This window comes from Pogonomyrmex barbatus, unplaced genomic scaffold (assembly GCF_055798465.1).
Source record: "Pogonomyrmex barbatus isolate J1 unplaced genomic scaffold, ASM5579846v1 scaffold15, whole genome shotgun sequence".
Taxonomy (NCBI): domain Eukaryota; kingdom Metazoa; phylum Arthropoda; class Insecta; order Hymenoptera; family Formicidae; genus Pogonomyrmex; species Pogonomyrmex barbatus.
Genome location: NW_028297111.1, coordinates 4,936,038 through 4,961,151, shown reverse-complemented (window position 1 = coordinate 4,961,151; position 25,114 = coordinate 4,936,038). Strand labels below are relative to the sequence as shown.

The 25,114-nt window shown below is 34.4% G+C and overlaps 1 protein-coding gene across 6 annotated transcripts in view; it reads right to left on the bottom strand.

Moving 5' to 3' along the window:
• The window catches only part of rho-5 (rhomboid-5), a 473,385-nt gene that overhangs the window by 192,488 nt on the left and 255,783 nt on the right, over positions 1-25,114 (bottom strand). For all 6 annotated transcript variants that reach the window (XM_089073458.1, XM_089073459.1, XM_089073457.1 and 3 more), the window contains 4 exons: positions 9,730-11,184; positions 6,518-6,963; positions 5,491-6,031; positions 4,451-4,984 (listed from right to left, as the gene is read on the bottom strand). In XM_089073458.1, coding sequence (XP_088929584.1) covers positions 4,451-4,984; positions 5,491-6,031; positions 6,518-6,963; positions 9,730-11,153 — 2,945 coding nt within the window. In that variant the 5' untranslated portion in view covers positions 11,154-11,184. The remainder of the gene's footprint in view (positions 1-4,450; positions 4,985-5,490; positions 6,032-6,517; positions 6,964-9,729; positions 11,185-25,114) is intronic.

Below are 25,114 nucleotides of genomic sequence, written 5' to 3'. Positions count from 1 at the left end.
ACAAATAATTCTTATTCATGTGTGATTAATCATGATCAGACATTTTATTTGATCATCACAGTTACAAGTCTTGACTCATCAATTTACTAAAGTAATACTGAACGGAGCGACTCCCGAAGCACGTTCTTTCGAACATCGCGTATTCCGTCTCGAAGGAGAGTATTTTGATTAACAGAGCACATGATCGCGAATATTCTTACTCCGGAATCGGTAGGAACCGGTTTGTTTCCGGTTCCTTAGCGTCGCCCTATGTATTAAATTAACTGCGCCGGCGCGCCTTGCGCGCGCAACGTTACGATAAGGGCAGCCGGGAGTTTGCGTCGCCGCGCAGCCGGTCCGAGTGTCTATGTCGCATATTTTACACTAGTATCAATTTGTTAACAGTCAGATATTACAGGATCTATTTGCAATTTGTTGCTTTTCTAGCATAATATTTCTATCGTAAATTTATAATAGGCTCTGCGCATAATTTGTTTCTTCAGGTTTGGCTATCAGGGGCAATATCCCTGAGAATGTATTGATGATGTATTGTTTGAGAATGTATTGAAATAATCGTAATATAGACATTGCGATCATCTAAGAACGTCCTTAGAACGTCTGATTAGAATATGTTTATTCGTCATATTGTTATACGTTAATTGAAAAGAGAGAAAAACTGTATTGTTCTTTGTCACACAGTTTTTCTCTGACAATTGTCAATTTCATTCACAATTATACGAATTATATGAAATTATACAAACGCTAGGTCTATACGTCATTGGCTGATATGTCATTGATGATACAGTGCGTCCGATATATCGCGGATAATCGCATTTGCTAACAGATTTCTATAGAAATATTTAGATCACTAACATACTATAGTTTCTTGCAGATATGTGTTCCAAGTTAAATTTATCCGATCATCGTGTTATACAAATCTTTGTGGAGTGGTATTCATACTTCACTTTACGTTAAGTTATATAGATTTTGATTGATAATTCTTAAAAGTTAATTCTTGAAAGTTGCTATAATTTAGGATGGTATTCCTAATTCGTTCTTATATTTAGGATCGTTTTAGTAAGTTTAAGTAAGTTTTAAGTAAATTTATATGGTTACCTTATTGATTATAATCATGAGATAAGAATCATAAGAATTAAATAAAAGAACTGACTATGAATATCGCCTTTAGTCATAATTGCGCAGATTCGGCGAGTTTTATGTGGATTGTGTAGAACAATTCATATCCAAAATTTAGCTTGATGTGAAAATCCACAGCCAAGAAATTCAAAAATTTAATTTAAAATCAATTGTCAATTTTTTAAAACATGGCTACGGGCATGCATAACGCGAATGCGATTGAACTTGTATTGCATATTCTTGTGGATTTAGTAAAGGTTGGTTGATAACCTGGATAAATTGATGAAATGAATCAATGGAAAGTCTTCACGTTTGTAATTGTTAAAGTTATAGATAATTAAATTAGTAAAAAAGAATTTTGTTTCGTACAAACAAATAAATATAAGAAGAGTATCAAAAAAATAAGTAGGGTATACGGAAGCAAGTTCTTTGTCATATTTGTTCCGATCATCTTATACATAAATATGTGTCTGTAACGTATATACGCAGTATAACTCGGGGTACTCAGTTTATACGATATTATCATATCAGAAATAATACCCAAATCACAATATAATCAATATGGACACTCAGCAATGAAATATGAATTCGTATAGACTCGCGCAAGCTATGTTGTTAGATACTCCCAATGAAATTAACATGACAGGAACAGAGACATAGATATATAATAATTCATATATGAGTTATATAATCATAAATATAATATAAGTAGAATTCTTATTATTTCTATATTCGTTCTGCTTTTTCATTTATTAACATTGCAGAATGATCATATAATGAGAAAATAGAGAACAAATCAAAACACAATGTTGAAACAGGATATCAAATATTTGATAAAATAATATTAATTAACAATTAAAAACAATAATAACTACGATTACTTCATATTTTCTAAGCAAGAGAATAGAGAGATTATAGAGATTCAAACATCACAATAACCTAAATAGAAATAATAGCTATAAATATAAGTGACATATAGCAGATCGTCTTCCTGATTGACCAAAAACAACTCTTTCTTCATTATAATTTAAACAAATCTTCTCCCTCTGTCTTTTTCCTCTGTTTCCTCCTCCTCTCTCTCTCTTTCTCTCTTGCATAGTGTATAAGGGGCTTCAGCAGAAAAGTAGCGCATTATTAGGCTGCTGCTCGCCCTGATAAAGTGAACAATGTTCATAAAACATTAATATTTAACAATATATCATGACGAATAATACTCGTAAATGTATTAATCCTGCAAAATATCTGTTTCATGTATTGTTTTAAACTCGTCTGAATATTGCGATAAATATTACTACAAGCCTCAGTAATTGAAAAGATAAGATACCTGTCCAGTAAGCAAGGAGTCAGATTCGATTCCTGAGGTGATATTTTTCGCAAAATAATAAGAATTTTCACAACTAGTTCGAGACCGGGACGCACGCCCTCCCTTCTTACTTTTGCACGTCTCTATATTGCCACGCATTTATCACTACGAGCATGCACAATGCTAGATTGTTCTTTTGTGAATGAAAATTCGTTCCTTCGAGGATATGTATAAATTAATAACTTTTTAATTATCGCAAAATAATATAGGATTTTTTTTTTCGATATTCTTATTTTAGTAAAAAGGAGAAGAGGGGCTGAGCAAACGGTGATATTTAAAAACGGCCCCCTATTTAAAAAATTAAATTTTTATCCACGATGAGATAAGTTCAAAATATTTAATTTATAGGATTCGAAAGTTTATAAATAGCTTTTAATTCTGAGTTGTCTTTTTCTAATTCCGCAAGATGAAGAGACCAGCTAGACATTTAGATCGTCCGCGGATAACTAGTAATTCCATGAAAATTTTATAAATTTGAATTTACATTATTATGATGAGTACGTACATTAACTATTAACTATTCGAAAATTTATGGATTATTAATTTTATATACTTATTATTATTTCTTTTTATTTCTTAGAAGTTATTTCTTAGAAGAAATTATATTATAAAATCTGCTCATTTCATGCATAATCAATGAACTTAAAATTTAAATGATATGCAATAGATATGTATAAAATATTGAGAATATTTTACTCCGCAACAAAGAATTTTTTAATATTTTTCATATTTATAAATATTTAAAAAAAACTAAATATTATTGAATCTTCAAAAATGTTCTGCTTTATAATTTGTTTCTACGTCTGATGATAGTCGGTGATTCTTTATCGAATATTAAATTTGTGTTGTAATCTCGATCTCGTGTTGTAGTCTCCATAAAGAAATGGATTATTAATGCAAGTCAGAATTTAAAATGCGAGTCTGCATTTGGCGGCGCAAAAGACAAAAACCTCGAAAAGGCCACGCATACTTTCATAACAGTAATTAGGTTAATGGAATATCACTGATTTGTTTTATCTTCCATATCAAAAGATTATTTCAACGATCATTCAAATATTCTTCTTTGAAGGACACATATTCTTTCAGATGTAGAGGAACAGGAGAGAAGAAGAAAAGAGGATGGAAATATTTGATGGAAAGATTAGAAATGTTTTCGGAGAAACGACGAAGAAAAGAAAGTGCTATGTAAAGCCAAAATCTCCTCACCAACTCATACATAACACATAAATAACATTTATCCCTCAATTAAGAAGCTCTTCCATTCTAATTCATGAGCTTTATTATACAGGCGCATTATTACTTGAACACGTACATTGCAGAAGTTATCCCATTTTCTACTGTTCCTTCCCTCCTTCTCCGGTGTTCTACTTTCTTTATAATCCCCGAGTTAGATGCGCAAATTCTCAACATATAAAAGCTACAACTTATGTCTGTTCTTAAGCTCACCGTAATCAATAGTTTTTTTCGATGTGCGCAATTTACATCGAAATTTGTTAATTAAAGGAAAAAAATTATTTTTATTTCAAAATTTCATATATTTCGTGAAAAAGATAAAAAAGAAAATTAGAGAGATTTTACATTTTAAAGATTAAAACGCCTTTTTGAACACAACTAGAGTCAAAATTCCGAACTTTTCGGATTGACACAATATAAATATTTTGCCTTCTAATTACGTAAAGTTATAAAACATTTATAGCAACATTTTTTTATAGCTTTACGTAATTAGAAAGCAAAACAATATGTTTTATTTTATATAATTAAACATTTTATAAAAAAACAATTCACCAAAAACAATTCATCAAAAATTATTTTATTATTTTCTCATTTTAATTCGAACGCAGAGTCGCATTGTCAATGCTTTTTATTGTAATTCTAAATCTCCTGCATTTTGAAATATGAGTGCAAAAATTTCAAATATTCACATCTCTCATATTTGAGTTTATGGTTTTTTGAATTCACAGCGATACTCACCATGAAGATGTCTGCGTGATGGGTATCGCCGGTAGTGTCCCAGGTGGCAGGGATCTCCTCATCTGACAACAGGTTCTACCGTTGGCAGTCGTATCTCCGCAACAGACAGTTGGATTGGCACATACATGACGACCGATGCCAACTCCAACGCCGACACCAACACCAGTAGTTGTTGTAGTAGTTATTGCATCACCAACAATAGTGCCGGCGACGCCTACAGCGGTACCGAATTCGACCGTAGAGGGACGTACTTTAGGTCTCAATAATGGTGATGTAGCGAACATTTCGCGCTGATTGGATGCTGTACTACTGGAACTGCTGGACCCAGGACTTCCACTTAATCGACCGGATGTCGCGTATGCAAATCCGCGGAATCGGAAATGCGTTTGATACGGGTAACCGGCGGGTGGCGGTAGCCGATAATGATGATGAAAACCAAGATCACGACGCATATATGGATCACCTGGATCATTTGCGGGCACATATCGATCGGTCGGTGTGTGCGCAGTGGGTGGCACATACCTATCCACGTACCTGAACAATCGCAGAAATCAGACTTTTAACAATGAAAATAGATCAAAGTTTCAAGTAAGATGCAAAAAGCTTTTAATAGAAAATAAATTGTTTTTATCGTTTTATTTTAAACTAATATAAATTGCGCACTTTTTCGAATTAATGATAATATCATTTATTGCAATTTTTCAAATTATTAATTTTTTATTCTTTATTCTTTTATTTCCAAATTTTTGGAAAATTAAACACAATTATTATTAAACTGAATTATACAATAAAGGAATTGTATAATAAAGAAAATTAAAAAAATTGTTAAAGATTATTTATTATAAAAAAACATCTTATTGAAAATTTTTTAAATTGATTTCAATTATATTTAATTATCTAATACTTGTTTACCGCAATTTCATAGCATCTTTATGTATAAACTCATTTTGTTAATAAAATTCATTTAAGAAAAAGAGACATAAAAGATCTGAAATTAATTACCAAGATTTCAGAATGTCTCTTATCATGTCGGCTCTTACCTATCTGGATATAACACTTCGGGGGGCGGCTGTGGCACATATCGTTCAACTGGTGTGTGCGCAGTTGGAGGCACGTAACTCACACTAGACGAACCGTAAGTACGATCAGTGGACGATGTCACGGCAGTGGTACAGGAGATCGGTGTTATTCGACCAGCGAACCTATCTTTAGATTTTGGCAAAGACAAATACTTGTCACTGCGTGCTGGCGAGTAACGATCAGCAGAAGTGTGAAAGCGATCAGCTCCTGAAGTAGTCTGAAATCGATCACCATTACCGCCTGTAGAGAAATATCGATCTTGATTGAACTGATGATCGTTCTGATTGCCAACTGAGTAGCGATCGTAGCTACTCTGAACTGACTTTGAGACCAAATATTTATCGACAGTGCTCTTTGTATTCTGATAGCTGCTGCTGCTACTGACGCCACGATTGATGTTCGACGATATTTCGGATGTCGGCGAGACTGATGAGAAGCGCTCATTAGAAGCCGATGATTGAGTGCCGGTGGTCGTTGTGTAGGGTGAATGATATCTGGAACCTAAATTTTTGAAAAAAAAATTGTCAAATAATCAAAAAAATAATCAAAAAATTGATAATCAAACAAATTGATAATCAAATAGAATCATAGAATAAAGAGACCAAATATTTATCGAAATCTGAAAGAAATCATCAAGCTAAATTCATGGAATTTTAAACTCAAGTGTATAAATCAAACATGGAATATTTTTAATTTCTTTTATTTATTTATTTATTATTTTTGAAAAAATACATCTTTAAGACATTGTTCGGCAAGGATTTGTTCAGCAAAGGATTTGAGACAAATATTTTGTAACTAAAATAACGTTCAATACATTTAAAAAAGTTTAAAAATATGGAGTTTGAAAACGTAATTAAAGTATTTGAATATTTAAATAAATATCAATGATTTATAAACAAGTTCCAAATGTTCATGAAAAAATTCAATGTCGGAAAAATTAAAGTACATTTTTAGACTTTGTTTAGGAAAAATAAAATGCGTTCTTACCAGTTTCTGACGAGGAGGATGATGAGGACGGTGTCGGCACCAGCAAACGTTCGGTAGAAGAGACGATATAACGCGATGTCTCAGTACAGGGTGGCCTGCTGTCATGCGCAGGTGATGATCCAGCCAAATATCGATCACTGGAAAACCTATCAATCGACCGTGATTGGCTACAACGTTGTAGAGCGAGGTCATTAAAACGGTCATTGCTGGACATATATCGCATCTGATTGCCGACTTCCGGAAAACCAGAATATCGACTGAAGTCGGCGGAGGCAGGAGAACCAATAGATCGATCAGTATACTTCTGACAAACCGTCTCGACTCCCCTATCGGTGCAGAGACGTCGATTTGACTCGATATTACCGGAAGAAGTTTGAAGTGATGAACGATCTGACGATGAATAGCGCTGATGCGCGCTTTCAGAATTAGGCGAATTTGAGAGGAACCTGCGGACAAATAAAAGGGATTAAGTAGATACGAATATTTTAGGAATATAAAAACGTATTATATTTGTAATTTAGAAAGTACAAATTGAATAAAATTATAAATGCAATGATTACAGGATAAAGTACTTCCACATAGAAATTGTCGATATTGTTAAATTAACTCAAATTAAATTAATAATGGCGATTAAACATCGATAGACAATCTTATCATTGCTTAAAAGTATAATTTATCATTCCATTTTAAAGTGCATAATAATTATATTAATTTCTATTGATACAAAATAAAATACAATCTTATACTTCACTTGGTACAATCTTATACTTCACTTGTATTCGTTCAATATTAGCATAGCTAAAAAAATATTCTTACAATATTGGACCATTTTTAAATTTATACGGATATCAATATTGCTGAAATATAATTAACTTTTTGAATAATTCAAAACGGAATAGTTCAAAATTAAACATATATTATCCATATAATATGAAATCCTTCGTCAATAGAATTGAAGTAGATTGTTGTTGACTACCAATGTTCGACAGCTGATCACAATTTTAATCAAGAAATAAAATTACGGAAAAAGAAAGTATCACTCACACAACAATGTTTTTCATCATACTTGACACTCTGACCATCTGTTTTTCTTATGTCTTACACTGACATATTTACACTTCATACACATGGTGACAATAACTCTTCATATACTTTAAAATTTTTACGATCTATTTTTAAATTACTGACTCGGAATTTTTCATGCTTATCAACGATGAAGTCTCCCGTTATACTTGTCACTTGAGATTCCTGTAAGATTGTGAGACTGAGCTGCATCAGTGTGAGAAAAAAATGCTAATATTAATATTATGTTACAAAACAATTCCAGTTAGCGTTACATTTCGGCTCTTTATTGACTCCATAATAATTTTATATAATGACATTTGTTGATTTTGGATGGCAGTTATGCATCTGACTGTCAACTCTTAAGTTTACTCTGACATTCATTATATTATTCACAATTTCATAACCGATCTGTTTGCGTTTGAATCTAGATGTGATGCGTTTTTTAATTTTTACAGAGGAGAAATTTTTTGTACATTCACAATTTTCCCTCGTTTTTTTATCGCTTTAGTTAAGATTAATTGCTGAAAAAAAAACTCCGTGAAGTCAAAACAAAATTAAAAATTATATTGAAGGTGATCCGCTAATTGTTGATTTTTCCAATAAATATTGTTTATTTGAATTTGTTCATGTCACTTCGTTTTTCGCTCGTTTAGTGGCCTTTTTTTCCTCTTATGAATCTATACGAGCTGTTTATTATAATTTTACTCTATAGAATTGAAACTTCTCAGAAGCATTGCAGAAATATTTTTGCAATAGCTCTAAAACAACTTTGTAATAACAAAATGTCCATAATTCTTACACTTGAAATTTTACAGAAAAGTAACAAAAAAATCTGCAATTTTCCTGATATAGTATTAAAAGATTATTGAAACACTAAAAAGATTTCAGCGGTTTATTTCAATAATCTTTCAACAATATTTTAGAAAAATTGTCGATATTATTTTTTCTATAAGGTTTCAAGCGTGAGAATAACAGACATTTTGCTAGAGCAGAGTTGTTACCAAAATATTTTGCAATGTTTATATTTTATATTTTAATTCTAAATTCCAGAATTTCAGAAAACATTTTTGAGATATCATTGAAAAATTTCTATGTTGCAACTTTTTTATTGTAAACACATAATATTACGTATAAGATACGTAAATGTAAACGTAAGAAATTGATCAATCACAATTTTTCCTCACATTCAAATGTGATTGATCAATTTTTTACGCTTATGGATCTCCATTATAAATTAAGCCTCATCAAATGCATATAAAAGATATATAAATAAATCACAAATTTATATTTCAGTTACAATAGTTTTTATTATATAAAGAGACAAATTTTACGCTTGTGAAAAATAGACCAATGATAGTTCTGCATGTTCTCAAATTTATTGCATATGTTTCAAAAACATTTCTGTTGCAATTTCGTATGACATATTACAGAATCCTTTCAGAATAGTACATAATTGTACGTAAAATGTAAAAGGTTGAAATGATTTTGAAATTTTCCTAAAAATTTTTACAGGAAGCAGTTCTAAAAATAACAATCGATATTATATGAGTACGGATAACATGAGGCTCGCAATGATGAACGTTGAGAACAAAACATTCTTAAATTAGAAATATGGAATTAAAGAATACACAGTGATGTTATTATTTAATAAATTAAATTAAATATTATTATAATTTATAAATGCCTATGTAACATTAATTTACAAAAAAATATTTTTTTAATTATTTTGAACTAAACTTCTTTTCTTTTAGATTTTTGGATGCTGAAAACAAATACAATTTATAGAAGACAAACAGTACAATTATGATTCCTGATCAAAATTTCAAAATATTGTTAACATTCTTTATAAACAATTTTTAAAATCAATTTTTTGTATATTAAACTCAATTATTTTGGAAACCTGACATGTTGGAAAAATTTGACCTGCGGTATCGTTTTCAACATGCAAAAGTCTATAAGGAATAAAGTCTATAAGGAATCTTGTCTAATCAAAATAATTTTTCGTTGTAAACTAGTGTAATCTATTGATGATAATGATGATTATGACATACATATGGTATGAGATACATATGTTCGTTTATAACAAAAGAATAACAAATCTGCAAAGATGTTCCTCAATCTACGTAATCTATCTAACTTGAACTCACCTCTCAGTGACCGCCGCCATCGCCGAATAACGCTCATGATGTGTTGTCGGTGGATCCTGTCGAGGATATCTATCGTGAATGGGCGATTCGCCCAAATACCTTTCCGATTTGCCAATAAATCTTTCGGGCACTGGAGCATGTATTGGTGAGGAAGATAATATCTTGTCTGCGGAAATGGCGGTATAGCGAGTGTCTTTGGTGTAGACTGCACTGCCTTGGAGTCCCGTTTGAAGTCCTCCAAGAACCGGGGAAGATCCCGAAAGCAATCGGTCAGATGATCCAGTATAGCGTTGTTGATCCTTGGCATCGTTTGTGACTGACTGATTAGCCAGCAGCCGTTCGGCGGAGGCGAAACGTTCCTTGGTAGGCATCGACGATGTTGCGCTGTACTTGGGCCCCGGAGAATTGGGGGGTAAAATATGATTAACGGAAGGATAACCAGCCAAACTCTGGCTCGAAGCGTACTTTTCACTCGGACTGGGTGATAATGGTGGTGGCGGAACAAAACGGTCATTTGTCGGTGCCGGTGATGGCGGCGACGGGAATGTCTCCGAAGCAAAGGAGCCCACGAGTGCATTCGTATTCGCGTACTCACCAGACCCGCTCGTGCCCGCTGTGTCGAAACGCAGCTCCGGATTACAGATTGAGTAATGATCATTCGGAGCCCGCTGTTCGCTGTGTAACGTGTTGAGGTCATTGAATTGCTCAAAACGATCGGCGCTGGTATGCCCGCCGCCATAGTGCTCTTGTAACGGAGACTGACAGAATGTCGAAGTCTGATAATATCCAAAACGCTCGCAACTTGGCTGTCGACCGTCAGCAGTGCACTTGGTGAAATCGACCGACGATTTGTCGGTTGATTTCTCATGTCGTTCACCTCCCATTCGATTTCCCATATGCTCACCGCTTTGAGTCTGATAATGTCCGAAACGCTCGCAATTCGGTTGACCACACTTCGAATAATCGCTACAAGACTTATCCACGGCCTTCTCATGCCGCTCACCTCCCATCCGACTTCCCACATGTTCGCCGCTTTGAACCTGATAAAGTCCAAAGCGCTCGCAATTCGAACGACTCTCTGCGCACTTAGAAAAGTCGATCGTAGGTTTCTCCACCGATTTCTCGTGCCGATCAGCCATTCGGGCCCCGACATGCTCACTGCTTTGCTGTTGGTCCAACTGGTGACGCTCTTGGTCTGATTGGTTCGTGAGACTCGTAATCGGACGCAAATCAGATTGTTGCTGCTGCTGCGTTTGCTGTTTAAAGCAGTCACTGAGGTTATTGGAACCAATCTGGATTCCCACGCCACCGGAACTCGGAGTGCTCGAACCAGGAAGCGGGGATGACGAGGATCCGTATTGTGCGATCGGGTGCTGGTGTAATAGGACACGATCTCTTCGGCCATAGTCGTCGTCTGTCGGCATCCTGGTGGCCCGGGGCCCACTGTCAGGACATCTAAAATTGTGAAATTTACAGTTATAAGTTATAAATTTACAGTTTACAATCATAAGTTACAAAACTAATCATGATATGTAAAATTAGTAAATCCTTGAATTAAGATAAAGCAATTAATATATTTTGCTTTATAATTAAAATTTTTAAATTTGTGAAAAAATAGAGATAAATAACAAATTTTGCTAATATTTGTGATAAATAATAAAAATATTTACAAAAATATTAACAAAAATTATTAAAAATTCTATATAGATATTAGATAGCTATAAAGATACAACATATGAAAGTCACATTTATTTGTATACTCTTTTACATTTTTCTTTTTATTTTTAACAGTTAGATTTTTATTTCACCTATGAAATCAAACATATAAATGTACAATCATTTTCACTATAATAAATTTTTTTCATTCTCAATAGACATATTGCAGAATAAGAACTTTGAAGTTACTCCATAGCCAGCTATTTCTCCATTTTTCATTCCTTTTGTTCCAGCATAAAAACTAAATTCCTTTCTCAATTGTTCGTGTTTCAATTTCTGTGATATATCGTGAAATGCAGCAATCTCAATTTCTGTGATACATCGTGAAATCCAGTAACCTCCATTAGCTCGATATAAATATTTTATCATTTATTCTTATTCATTGCAACTGTGTCATCATTCTATCCACATAGTAACAGCAAAATTAAAATAAGCAAATTTCCTTAAACTTCTTGCTATTAATTCGAATTGATTGTTTCAAAAATTTTTGCATTCGTAAAGATTTCTTTAATCTTTATCAGCTCAGAATTAATTGCACATTTCGGCCTGATTTCGAAAGCGACGCCTACAGTTCTCCCATCACCGCTCGAGGCTCAGCGGCCATGCCTCAAGAGCGTCGCTGTATGAGAAACATGCTATCCATATGCCTTTCGCCCCAAACTGTCACTTACAAGAAGATGATCCCAATTGTAAAATGGGATGAGCTTATTTGAAGAAGGGGATTGGGTGTAGTAACACGATAAAATATTTTATGTAAATGAACTTTGGTTTTTGAAAAACTTGCAAGTAAAATTGGGCGCCCGATCTGGGAAATAAGTACTGGAATCGCGCAGCAGTAAGCAGAAAAGTAGTGCAGCTGAGCAGCCTGAAGTGCGCGGACTTTTTTTTCGTCCGTCCGACCGAGTTCGAATCCGTTCCCGCAGTGTTAAATTTTTTTTTTTAAGTAAACGTTATTTTTTAATATAATTAATTTTTCTTAATTTATTTTTTAAGCTAAAATATTAATCGTTGCACAATTTTGTTAGGAATAATAATAAATAACAAGAGTTTAAAAAATTTGAATTATTCATTATAAAACTATATATATGTGTGACATTGCCGTACAATTATTTTTTGTAAAAAGTTGACATTGCTGTACAATTTTGTGAATGAAAACCAAAGAACTATTTAAAACACAAGTAGAATGTACACCATGAACATTTTATAAATGAATTATTATTTTTACAAATACATTTCATGCTGTGAGTATCTGAAGGAAAATATAATTGATTTACATTATAGAAAATTTCGTGTTCAGATGTCAACTTTGACGCAAAACCAAGCAAAAATTAAAATTTTAAAATTAAAAATTAAAAATTAAAAATTTTTAAACTCTTGTTATTTATCATTATTCATAACTATAGAAAATTGTGCAACGACTAATATTTTAGCTTAAAAAAATAAATTAAAAAAAAATTAATTGTATTAAAAAATATAAAATTTATTTTAAAAAAAATTTAACATTGCGGGGATTCAAACTCGTGTCGGACAGACGAAAAAAAGTATAGCGCACCTCAAGCTGCTCAGCTATGCCACTTTCCTGATTATCGACATGGTTCCAGTATTTATTTCCCAGCTGATCGGGCGCTCAACTTTACTTGCAATTTTCTCAGAAATCAAAACCCATTCACATAAACTATTTTATCATGTTACTATACCCAATTCTCTCCTTCGAATAGGCTATGGTTCATCCCATTTGGAATTTTACAATCAGAATTATCTCCTTGTTAGTGCATAACTTTGTTGGAAAGCAACTATGTGTTTTCCTTATATCAATTAACTTACCTCATTATGTTATGCACAAGTATTGAGATACATTTGCAAGAAAATGATTAGTTTACAAAATATTTATTTTTTTATGTCAGAATATGATGGAATAAAATAGTTCACGAAATATCTCGTAAATTATTGATTTTTTCATATTTATGTCTTAATATTTTTATATCTAAAAGAATTAAAGGAATCATATTGTATAACAAAAAATATATGATATCATTTAAAAGAAATGGCAATCATAAAAAAATCTCGAAGTGGCGCTATTTAACAATGAAATTGATAATGTTAGCATCTTTCTCCCTTGAAGCTATAAAACTTTTATTTGAAATATTTTTCCATATTTTTTATATTTTTGAGATATTTGACCTATTACATTTGAAATAAAACACCCATAAATAAAGCACAAGTAGTATTTAATGTAGTATATTAATAATAGAAAATTCAACGTTTTATTTATTTACAAAAATAATTTAGCAAAGAAGATATTTAAGTGATAGTTTGGGGCGAAAGGCGGTGGGGGAACTGTCACCTTCGAAATCGGGCCGAAATGTGCAGCTAATTCCGAGCACTGATCTTTATAATATAAACTTTCTATTATTGTTGATATTACATATAATCCATTTGTTACAGATGAATTTGTAATTAACATTATCATAAACAAGTTAAAGCAAAATTCATTACCTAATATTTTTATTGCAATTTTTATTATAAATTAAATAGAAATATTTTATAAATAGAAATATTTTATAAATATAGAAATATTTTATAAATGATACATGATGAATTGCGTAAATGAGTTGTGAAAAAAAAATCTTAAACAAATTTAATAATTTTAAATTTCAAATTTAAAAAATTATTTATATTGTATGTAATATATTATTTATATTGTATATAATATAAAAAGTACTTTCTTGAATTTTAAAGTAAAAAAATATTTTGTTTTTCTTTTATCTTTTCTTGACACTGTTACGTCGTGATTACACGATTTTTCTCTTTCGAGAATTAGTTATTAAAATTTAGACATTAATATTTAGATTTAAACAAACAAACAGACGTTAAATATCTTCTCTGTTGAGGAAATCAAAATATCAGAAAACAGGATGCTGAAAATAGACAAACACGTAAGTCCCGGGTTATGCATATAACTCTTACAATTTCGGAAAATAATAAACACGCGGGCTACCGATCACACGGATAGTAATAACTACACATCTTTACACTGTTCGTTCTCGGGAAACCGAAAAATGGTAAGCACGTGGGCTCTCCGGGTTACGTAGATAACTCCCACACTACTATTTCAATTACTGAAAAACAGTATGTATGCATTTCATTTTTCTTCAACAGAATCATATATATGATTCTGTTGATTCTCTCTCTCTCTCTCTCTCTCTCTATATATATATATATATATATATATATATAAAATATATAATATATATATATATATATATATATATATATATATATAAAGAGAGAGAGAGATCTATATATATTAATATATATAAAGATATATATATATATATATATATAGAGAGAGAGAGAGAGAGAGAGAGAGAGAGCACTCTTTAAGGACACCGCATTCAGTTACTTCAGTCAGTCAGATTCAGTCAATGTCAGTTAGTTAGTCAATCAGTTCAATTCAGTTCAATATATACTCAGTATACTACATTCAGATTTGGAGCGAAAAATAGTCACTACAATTAACCAAGGATCTTTCTAAGAATACCGCTCCTACACTCACCACTTTCCCAGCGGAAAGTCTTAAAATTAGTAAGTCTTAAAATTAGTTACTCGGCTCTCTTCTTCTACATACTTAAGTATCAATAATTAGTTATTTCGGATCTTTTCTTTTACACCCGAGTACCAATAATTATTTATTTCGAATTTCTTCTTCTAAATCGGTGGATCTTTGCTTTCTACTTTCCCTTGACCTCTCGGATTTCTGAATTATATTGAAGGCCCTTGAAGGTTTATGGTAGCCGAATAATCGGCGAATTTTTTCTTTCTCTCTCTTACTGACCACTGTGGACCTCATGGGTTTCCGAATTTCGTTGAAGACCCTCGAAGGTTCATGATAGCCAAATAATCGGCGAATCTGTTTTCACACTTCCTTTTTCCTTAAATATATCTCATCCCTCTCTTTATTTATTCACGCAATGAACCGACTCACCGAGTTCTAGATTGCCACGGTCTAAATAGTCTCTCAAACGCTTGCGAAATCGGCGGAACGTCCGGGCTTAACATGCGGCCAAGAACCACTCTATACAATCAAACTTAACAGAACCAATCGAATCACTACAAAAATTAATCGCTCTAGCTTCAGAATCCCCCTCTCACCTTTTTTCCATATACTTTCCCGACCTACTGACAGACTCGCTGCAGCGTTTAATTTATGCGATAGAATCTAGTTACTCTCCTGTAGATCCGAAATCCTCTCGATAGATTTTGGTATCCTTTCCCCCAATCCTTGGCTTCATGACGACCATCCCTTTCCCACCATACCCACACACACAAATCCACACCCATCCATCCATACACCCACACACACACACGCGCGCGCACGCACACATGCCATCTCTCCTTAGATCATATGATTTTTATGTACATTTTTATGTTCATTAAAGGATTAATTTAAATTTTAAGTTTTCTCCTTTCTTTTAAAATCTTCATTTATTTTCCGCTATTCGATCGCATAAGATCCTTGGTTAAAGGAATTAAATTTCTTGACCGACGGACGCACGTCTTCGCGGTATCATAGCGACTCCTTATCGCTGACCCAAGACTACCAGTGTGATCCGACTCACGTTTGACACTTGACTCTCGAGAGAGCAGCTGTATCGTCCTTGCGAGCTCATTCGTACTTCATTCTTAATTTCCTAATTTCTATAGGCTAGATGTAACAGCACACTCTATTAAAATTGCTTATATTTTATACTGCATGAAATAAAAAGATTAAAGTATGCTTTATATGTAACGTTACAAATTGACATAAATTGAACTCAAAAATTTCCGCAAAGAAATTACGAGAATAAGTATTCTCGAAGATTGTGTGGAAGATAATATATTTCATTACTCTATGTTTCAATCAATGAAAAAAATATTGAGATAATTCGAGGAACAAATTTGATAAAAGCATTTTTTGATTCGCGTTGAAGGTAAATAACAAACAAAAGCAATATGCTAAATCTGCTAATTTCAAAAGATCATCAGAAGTATCGCATTTTTTTTCTGTCATTTAACTTAAAAAAGACAAAAGTATTTGTTTTGCGAAGATTCTATATACAAAACAATTCATTCAGCAAAGATTACTACAAATATGTTGCAGTAAAGTTGTAACATTATAAACTGCAGAGATATTATAGATATATAAAATGATATATAAATTGCAAAATGATACCAGCAAACATACAGCAACATTGCAATAACATTGAAATATAATGCAATTTATATCAAGTTATATAATTTAGGAAATAATAATAATAATAAAATAAAAAATTAAAAAACAAAATAGCATATATGTAATGTACTTAGTAAATATAATATGAATATATAATATATATATATTAGGTGTACAAAAAAGTTCTGAGCTTTTTTTTGTAAAACTCAATCTTTATTCAAAAACAAACAAAAAAATATTAATCAGCGAAATATTCCCCGTTTGCATCAACGACTTTTTGCCATCTTTCGGGTAGCTTGCGAATTCCTTGACGATAGAAGCTCACCGACTTCGAAGCGATAAAGTCATCAATGCATTTTCGTATCTCTTCAAATCTCACGAAATGTATCAGCCAAATGATGCTGCAGCGATCGGATAGGTAGTAATCGGAAGGCGCCATGTCTGGGCTATACGCCGCGTGCGGGAGAAGTTCCCAGCCTAACGCAAAGATATGATCATGAGTCGCTTTCGCAACATGTGGTCGAGCATTGTCATAAAGTAAGATCACTTTACGACGTCCTTGGCCAGTAAATGGCCTCTTTTCTTCTAATGCATCGCTCAAATTGGTCAATTGTTGTTGGTAGCGATCTGCCGTGATTGTTTCATCCAGTTGTAACAACTCGTAATACAATTACACCTTTCCAATCTCACCAGATACAGAGCAAAACCTTCTTGACGTGGATATTAGGCTTTGGCGTCGATATCGAAGGTTGACCAGGGTCAATCCATAATTTTCTACGTTTAGGGTTATCATAAAGAATCCACTTTTCATCGCCTGTAATGATTTTGTGCAGAAAATCTTTTTTCCGGAACTTTGAAAGCAAAGTGAGTGCAGTGTCACGCCGACGATTTTTGTTGTCTTCGGACAATTCATGCGGAACCCATCTGCCTTCCTTCTGAACCTTACCCATCGTATGTAAACGTACGGAAATGGTTTGCTGCGTAATGCCAAGCTGTTCTGCAAACTCCTTTTCAGTTTGCGCAGAGTTTATATCCAACAGTGCTTGCAATTCGTCCGTTTCAATCTTTTGAGTGCGTCCAGCACGCGGTTTATCTTCAAGACTGAAATCTCCTTGGCGAAATTTTTGATACCATCTTTTACATGTAGTATGACTTACAGCGTTCTCTCCATTTGCAGCACAAATCATTGCAGTAGCTTCAGCAGCATTTTTCTTCAGATGAAACGCGAAGTGGATGGAAAATCGAATATGCTCTTTTGTTATTGCCATCGTGACTCACTACTGATTTTTGAGGTTATGTGCATCAAACGCCAAACCGTATGGCATTTTAGAAGGCCAAATGTCGACGCTTTAAAATCGCAAAATGGCGGGAAGATATAAAATTTAAATTGTTATTTCGGTTGTATGAAATCTAAAGCTCAGAACTTTTTTGTACACCTAATATATACATATATATAGAATCTAATTCCTAACAATACATCATTTGTGTGCAGGTAAATTAAGTAGAAAACTCCCTTATCTTTTTGAGATTTCCGCAATTAGTAACGAGTTAGTAATTATGAAAAATTTCCGAATAAGCGCACATCTGTATATGGTTCACTGGCAAATGATAAGCTTACAGCAAAATATAATTGTCTAAAGGGCCGTTTATATAGAACGCAACACGCAAAACGCAGGTCACAAACGCGCACGCAAGATGATATTTCGCACGCAAGGCGTACGCATTCTGTGCCGAAACTCGGGATTTGAAAACTATTATTTTTTTTGTTCCCCTTTGTCGAACAAATTTTAAATATTGCGTTATTTAAGTAATTCAGGACATCCCTTCCTTTTTTCCTCTTCCGACACACTTTCACTTTAGTCCTGTCCAAACAACTCATAACACATCATCACGTTTTCCAAAATTCTCACGTAGTTTTTCCCCTTTTAGAAAACCGTCCCAACCGTTATATTCTTGCATCAAAACGCGTCGCGTTATTGGTTATTACGTCAGCAAAATACCACCTACCTCGTCTTGAACGAAGATCCTTCCTGAACACGAAAGTAGTTCTCGTCAAAAACTCGAAGGAAAAACATCGCAATCTCGTCAAGTGTATTGTGTGCGAGAAATAAAAATTCAACTTTACAACAATCCTATGAATTCTCTGAATTCTTAATTCCTCTACACATTACGTCGCGACTCGCACGTAACAATTCGCAAGTCATCCATATGCGACTAGTTGAATCAACTTTAACTTTCTGCGTTGCGGCAATTGCGTCGACCGATCAGAGTGAGCCAAAAAATAGCGAGAAAGAAACTACGTTTAAAATTTATGACAAGTGAAAGCAAAGAAGAAAAAATTCAAAAAACTCTTTGATGATCGCAATTTTTCATGTACATAAATATATTATCGCAGTGTCCTTTTAATTTACGTGTTCTATTTATCGGGCAAATATATCATTTTCGTTTTACTTTTTTTTTCATTAGAAGTTTACATAAGTTTAATGATGCATTTAAAGTATAAAATAAAAATAATAGTAAATGTTTGTTTTTATTTTGTTTCAGAGTTCAGAAACAATTTAGAGGTTAATAAACGCAACTTAGTTGCGTGATGCCTTGCATTCATGTAGACATCACCCTTGCAACATGATTTGCGTCGCGCGAATGCGTCCTGCGTTTTTTCTGCGTTTGCAACCTGCATTTTGCGTGTTGCGTCTTATGTAGACGGCCCTTAATGTTAGGGCCATGACACATAAAAAACTTGAGCAATTAAATTTAAGCAGTAAGTGAATTAGCCAGTCACAGTCGAAAACGTAAGTAATGTAAGCAATAGTAAATTCATAACGTTTATTGCCTTACTGCTTAAGTATTACTGCTTAAGTTTTTTTATGTGCCAGGGCCCTTATGCGTTGCGTTCGTGATTGCTAGGAACGCGACGAAATGTGTGAAAATGTGCAGATGTTCTGCATTTGCAGACTTCATGTCATCTTTATATCAACTGCGTTTCTAGCGACTGCAAATATGTTGGGCGGTTGCACCTCATCGCGTGCTTGCATTTGCCGGTGAGTCGAATATTACGTGCTCATTCGACGATTTTTAATAATTAATAACTCGTTACTAATTGCGAAAATTGCAAAAAAGTAAAGGATTTTTCTGTTCAATTTGACCTGCACAATCTATACACAAGCAGTGTACCATTAGGAATCAGACACTTTGTATATGTGTTTTTATCATGCAGGATGTTCTATTTTAATACATCATTCTCTAGAATTTTTTTTAAATTTAAAACGCGTTCATATAAAAATTATAGGATTTTGAGGGAATCACAAGATTACGATTAGATTAAGATTAAGATTAAGATTAATTCATTTGCAGATGGTGTTGTCGAGATTTTTTGTGATCATTATTTTTTAAATAGAATCATATATTTCTTGTTGCGTAATATAATTTCTTTAGTTCTGACAGAAAAATGTTAAAGTATAAATATGAAAAATTATAATAATTTATGATATCTTATATTTTATTCTGGCAAATTTTGACATAAAATATAAAATATAAAATATTTCGTAAAATATTCATTTTTTATAACTATATCTCAATTATGCACAGAATAATGAAACAAATTAATCGGTATAGAGAAGGCATACGTTGTTTTTAATAAAAAGTATGTACTACTAATTGTATAATCTTTTTTAAAGCAATATATTTTTTTACACCAACTGTCTCATTATTCCATGCATAAAAAAATTAAAATATTTATTGTTATATCTGGATTTTTTTCTTTCCTAAAATATACAGCTAACATAACAATTTTTTGTTCTATAGCGAATAATTTGATTCATTTTTTTCTATCAATAAGACTTCTTTGCAAAATTATTGGGTATCAACGTTTCAAGAAGCAAGAGAAAAGTTTGCAAATGCTTTAATTATTAACTAATGTATTATAATGAATTTTTTATTCATCCTAAAAGGAACATAAGAAAGAATTTCGGGGCTCGGGCCATGCTTGATGCAATCTCTCCTATCGTGCTCTAGGAGGATTATTTGTATATTTGCCAATAGCGTTGGAGGGTGTCGCCGCTGCAGTTCGACCTGCATCCATCGAGAGAATAGGACCATTATCTCTCTGGAGTACTGATCGTGGGGATTCGAGAGAATGTATACATGTATATATGTATATTGTAATATACGTATATATGTGTATCATTGTATTGTTGACGTGTTATTCTAAACACGTTATTTGTGATAAATATCATGCCTCGGTAGTCGAAGAGATAAGATGCCTGCCCGATAAGCAGGAGATCCAGGTTCGATTTCTGGCTGAGGTGGTATTTTTTCGCAAAATAATTACAAGTTTTCACGACTAGTTCGTAGTCGGACCCTACCATGAGGCACACTCTCCCTTCTTATTCTAAAATCAGATCCGTTATAAATAATACCAATTGTATAGCATAAACAGAGTGCGAACGTCATACGTGTCCTATAGGAGACCGTACACATGACACATGAAACAAAGCATCTGTGACATTATCTAACATAAACAGTAATCCTAATTATTCTAAATTATGTAAGGATCCCGTTCTTTTGGACAAAGAATTATGCCCAACCGATCATACATATTGAGCTTTCTTCGCAGATAGGTACATTTTTTATCAATCATTAACCAGAGTCAATTTTCTACTTTCTATCTGTAGTCAGAGTCACATTATGCATTTTTTTATCTTGTGTCAGAATCACATAGACAATGTCACTATTTTTCATATCATAGAATCAGTGAAATTTATCAAACTTAATCAAGAACACCGATCAAAATCCACGAGAGGCAATATCTTTTGAATAGAATATCATCTCCCAGCAATCGTCAGTCCATTCATTAAGTAGTAGATCCAAATATTTCATTTAATCTAATTTGTCAAAGTTTAATGAATTATTCAGACGTTTTCTTATTATTAAATTTTTCTCTTTCTCACAATAATTTTATCCTTCCTACGAAAAATAGTAACAAAATATTAAACATCTACCTTGTACTTTTCTTAAAAAGATGTTATCAATACTATAATAATTATATACATCCTATTCTTTCCATAAGAAAATGTTATTACCAGCTACTTTTCTTTCCTTCCTTATAAGAATGTCGACAGTGTTATGCCCGAAGTAAAATTGAAAATAATTGAAAATTAAGAATTAAGATTTGTGAACGGAGTACGTATGGGCTTGGAAGAACGCGAACAGCTGCTCTCTCGAAGGCCAAAGAAACGTGGAAACGTGATCTCTCCGAGCGCACTGATAAGTCTCGGTACTAGGTCAGCGATGCGAGAACACTATGACGCTATTCCACAGCGTGCGCTGGTCGGTCATTTTCTGATCAAGAAACTTAATTCCTATTACCATGGGCAGACCTCGATCAGTGGGATGGAGAAATGAGACGATGGATTTTTAAAAGAAATAAAGAGAATTTAAAATTAAATTAAATTAGATGTTTAATATGGTTAATGTTATACATGTTTTTGAGAAGCAAGAGAAATGATGTAATCGAATAGTGTGCATGTATGTTATCGCGATGTTACAATCATTCGGCGGCCATCAGGTAGGATTTCTAGGGAGAGTAAGAGAACTTGTGAGTGTAAGAGAACTTGCATCAAAACAAACACATGTTTTATTTACATGTAACATATATAAAATTTATATATACATATATATTAACGTATTTATTTATTTATTTATTTATAGACGTAATCTTATTTTTTCAAGTAGTTTTATTTTTCTTAATGAAATTTTGTCATGAGTTATAAATCTTGTAAAGTAACCTTCATGTAAATTACTTTCTGTGTATCGCGTGTTTTTTTTCTGCTTTATTTTTTATCTTTCTATCTTTCTATCGTCCTATCTCTCTTGTTATCTCTTGTTTCTATTCTTTTATATTCTATTTTTTCTTTCTTTCTATTTTTTCTTTCTCCCCTTCAATTTCTTTCTATACTTTTCCTATCTCTTTTCTTCCCATTTATCCTTTCTACTATATATCCTACTATTTATCCTTTCCACTCTTCTGTCTCTACTCTCTATTCTTTTCTATACATTCATTCATTGAAAATGCAATACGTTGTGTTGTGACAAACATTTTTTTGACGGAAGAGACCACTACCTTTTGCGGTTTTCGTTGAGCAACAATATGTACATAATCTATTAATGAAACTGCAATAAAATTGCTATTACAATAATAGTACTTTCCTTTATTACATTTACCTTTTTACTTTTTTTTAAATGTTATTTATACTTACAATTGACGAAATAAAAAGTGTACTTACTGAATAGTTACAAAACAAATAACTGAAGTACAAAACAAATAATTGAAGTTAATTTTTAATCGTTTTCTGCATTAAAAATAAGTCGTTTTCTTATATTAAAAATGAAGTTTCTTTTTTTAAGAAAAATACGTACATATTGGCCAAGAGTGAATTTTTTCTTTATTTATTTACGCTCCTGCTTTTCATCATTTTCTAATACATTATCTTATATTTACTTTAAATATTTATTCATTGAAAAATATATAACTATATTTGTCTTATTAATTAACAATTACATTTATTTTATTAAATTTGTAATATATATATATATCCTTTCTTTATTTATTAAAAAAATTCTATTAATGTATTATAATTGTGTGTATGTGTGCGTGCGTGCGTGCGTGCGTGCGTGCGTGCGTGCGTGCGTGCGTGCGTGCGTGCGTGCGTGCGTGCGTGCGTGCGTGCGTGCGTGCGTGCGTGCGTGCGTGCGTGCGTGCGTGCGTGCGTGCGTGCGTGCGTGCGTGCGTGCGTGCGTGCGTGCGTGCGTGCGTGCGTGCGTGCGTGCGTGCGTGCGTGCGTGCGTGCGTGTGTGTGTGTGTGTATGTGTGAGCGGAGAGACAGGCGTAGCACAAAGAATCGCGCACGCTTTAGCTATTGTTTGAGAAAAAGCTCAGGAAACAAAGAGAAAAAGACAGGCAGAGAAAGAATCAGCAGTACAGCTGTTCTCTTCTACTGCCCGACGCTAGTCGAAGTGGCGCGAGTCGACGCGAACACACGTACACGAGCTGCTCGCTTGTGTGGCATGCTGCAAACTTCCCGAATCTGGCAGCTCTGCGCCCAATCCGATCATCTCCTTTCTCCACGGCCGTCAATGCCGCAACCTTTCTTCGCGACTGTGAACGCCGTAAACATGTCCGACAAATTCTCTCGCGGCCACAGACATCCACCCATGTCCGGACGATTTAATCAGGGCCGCGACTTCTGCACGGTCTCCATCGCGCCAATCTCAGCTCCAAGAGGAGCTGCATACCGTGCAGCATGCGGACCTTCGCAGTCATGCGTTCTCTCCTCTAGAGGTCCTCAGGCTCTGCCAGGACAATCGACGCCGCCTGTCGCCAGACAGTCGCCCTCATCGCGACCTCCGTCGCCATATACCCCGCGGCCACTAATGCCGCCGCCTGAGTACGTGCCTCTTCCGGCACATGCGGACTCACAAGGACAGTCCCCCGAACGGTGAACTAGGTGTTCTTCTCGCCGATTCAAGCGACAACTTTTGGACCTCTTCGGTTCGGTTTCTTCTCCCGAGGGCAGCCCGCCGAGACTATCTCTCCCGCAGGAGGAACCGGCAACGTCTGAGCGGCCACCCACTCCTGGCCGCTCCCTGGAGTTCGGTCATCCACAAGAAAGGTCATGGCGCCTCTACGCCGTCGAGCTCAGCCATATTCATACCCGGTTATCACGACGCGACACTCGCCATTTCTACGCCAAGGTGGCCACCCAGACCGAGGGCCTACCACCGAATTGCGCTCAATCGCGCATCCACACTATCCGATCGCGACGAAGAGGAGCCGGAGCCCGAGAAAAGCGCCGTGAGAGGCTTCAGGAGCTCGCGCGCCTGCGCGCGGAAGTGGATGCGCTGATGCACCCACGCGATTCACGCGCGGGACACAGACTCAGTCCCGATAACATTCTTCTTATATTACTTTCAACTTAAAATATAGCATGGCTTTTGATTAACTCCGGAGATTTCTAATTATTGAGCGTGCACGTAACCTTATCCCGCACGTCTTTCAACTTGCGCTACCGTCATAGCGAAACCTGCGAGATATAGGCGACAATTGGCTGCTTATTTTCCGCTTTGCTTGGCATCAACTTGCATCATTGGCCTGCCACATAGCTGGTCGAGGACCGGACACCGCCCTTAAGAAAAGTCACCAGCTATCACCAACCAGCCAATCGCAGGCTAGGCGACGCAATGCGACAGGCTCCCCCCCCCCCACACACACACACACACACACGCACGCACGCACGCACGCACGCACGCACGCACGCACGCACGCACACTCGCTCGTATTCTCCTTTTATACATCTAATCTCTGTCTCTTCCCGAAACACGTAGTGGCTCTGAAACAACGCCATACTTGTATAAGAAAAATATTAATAACTCTTTTGGAAAGGAAAGAATCGTGAAGTT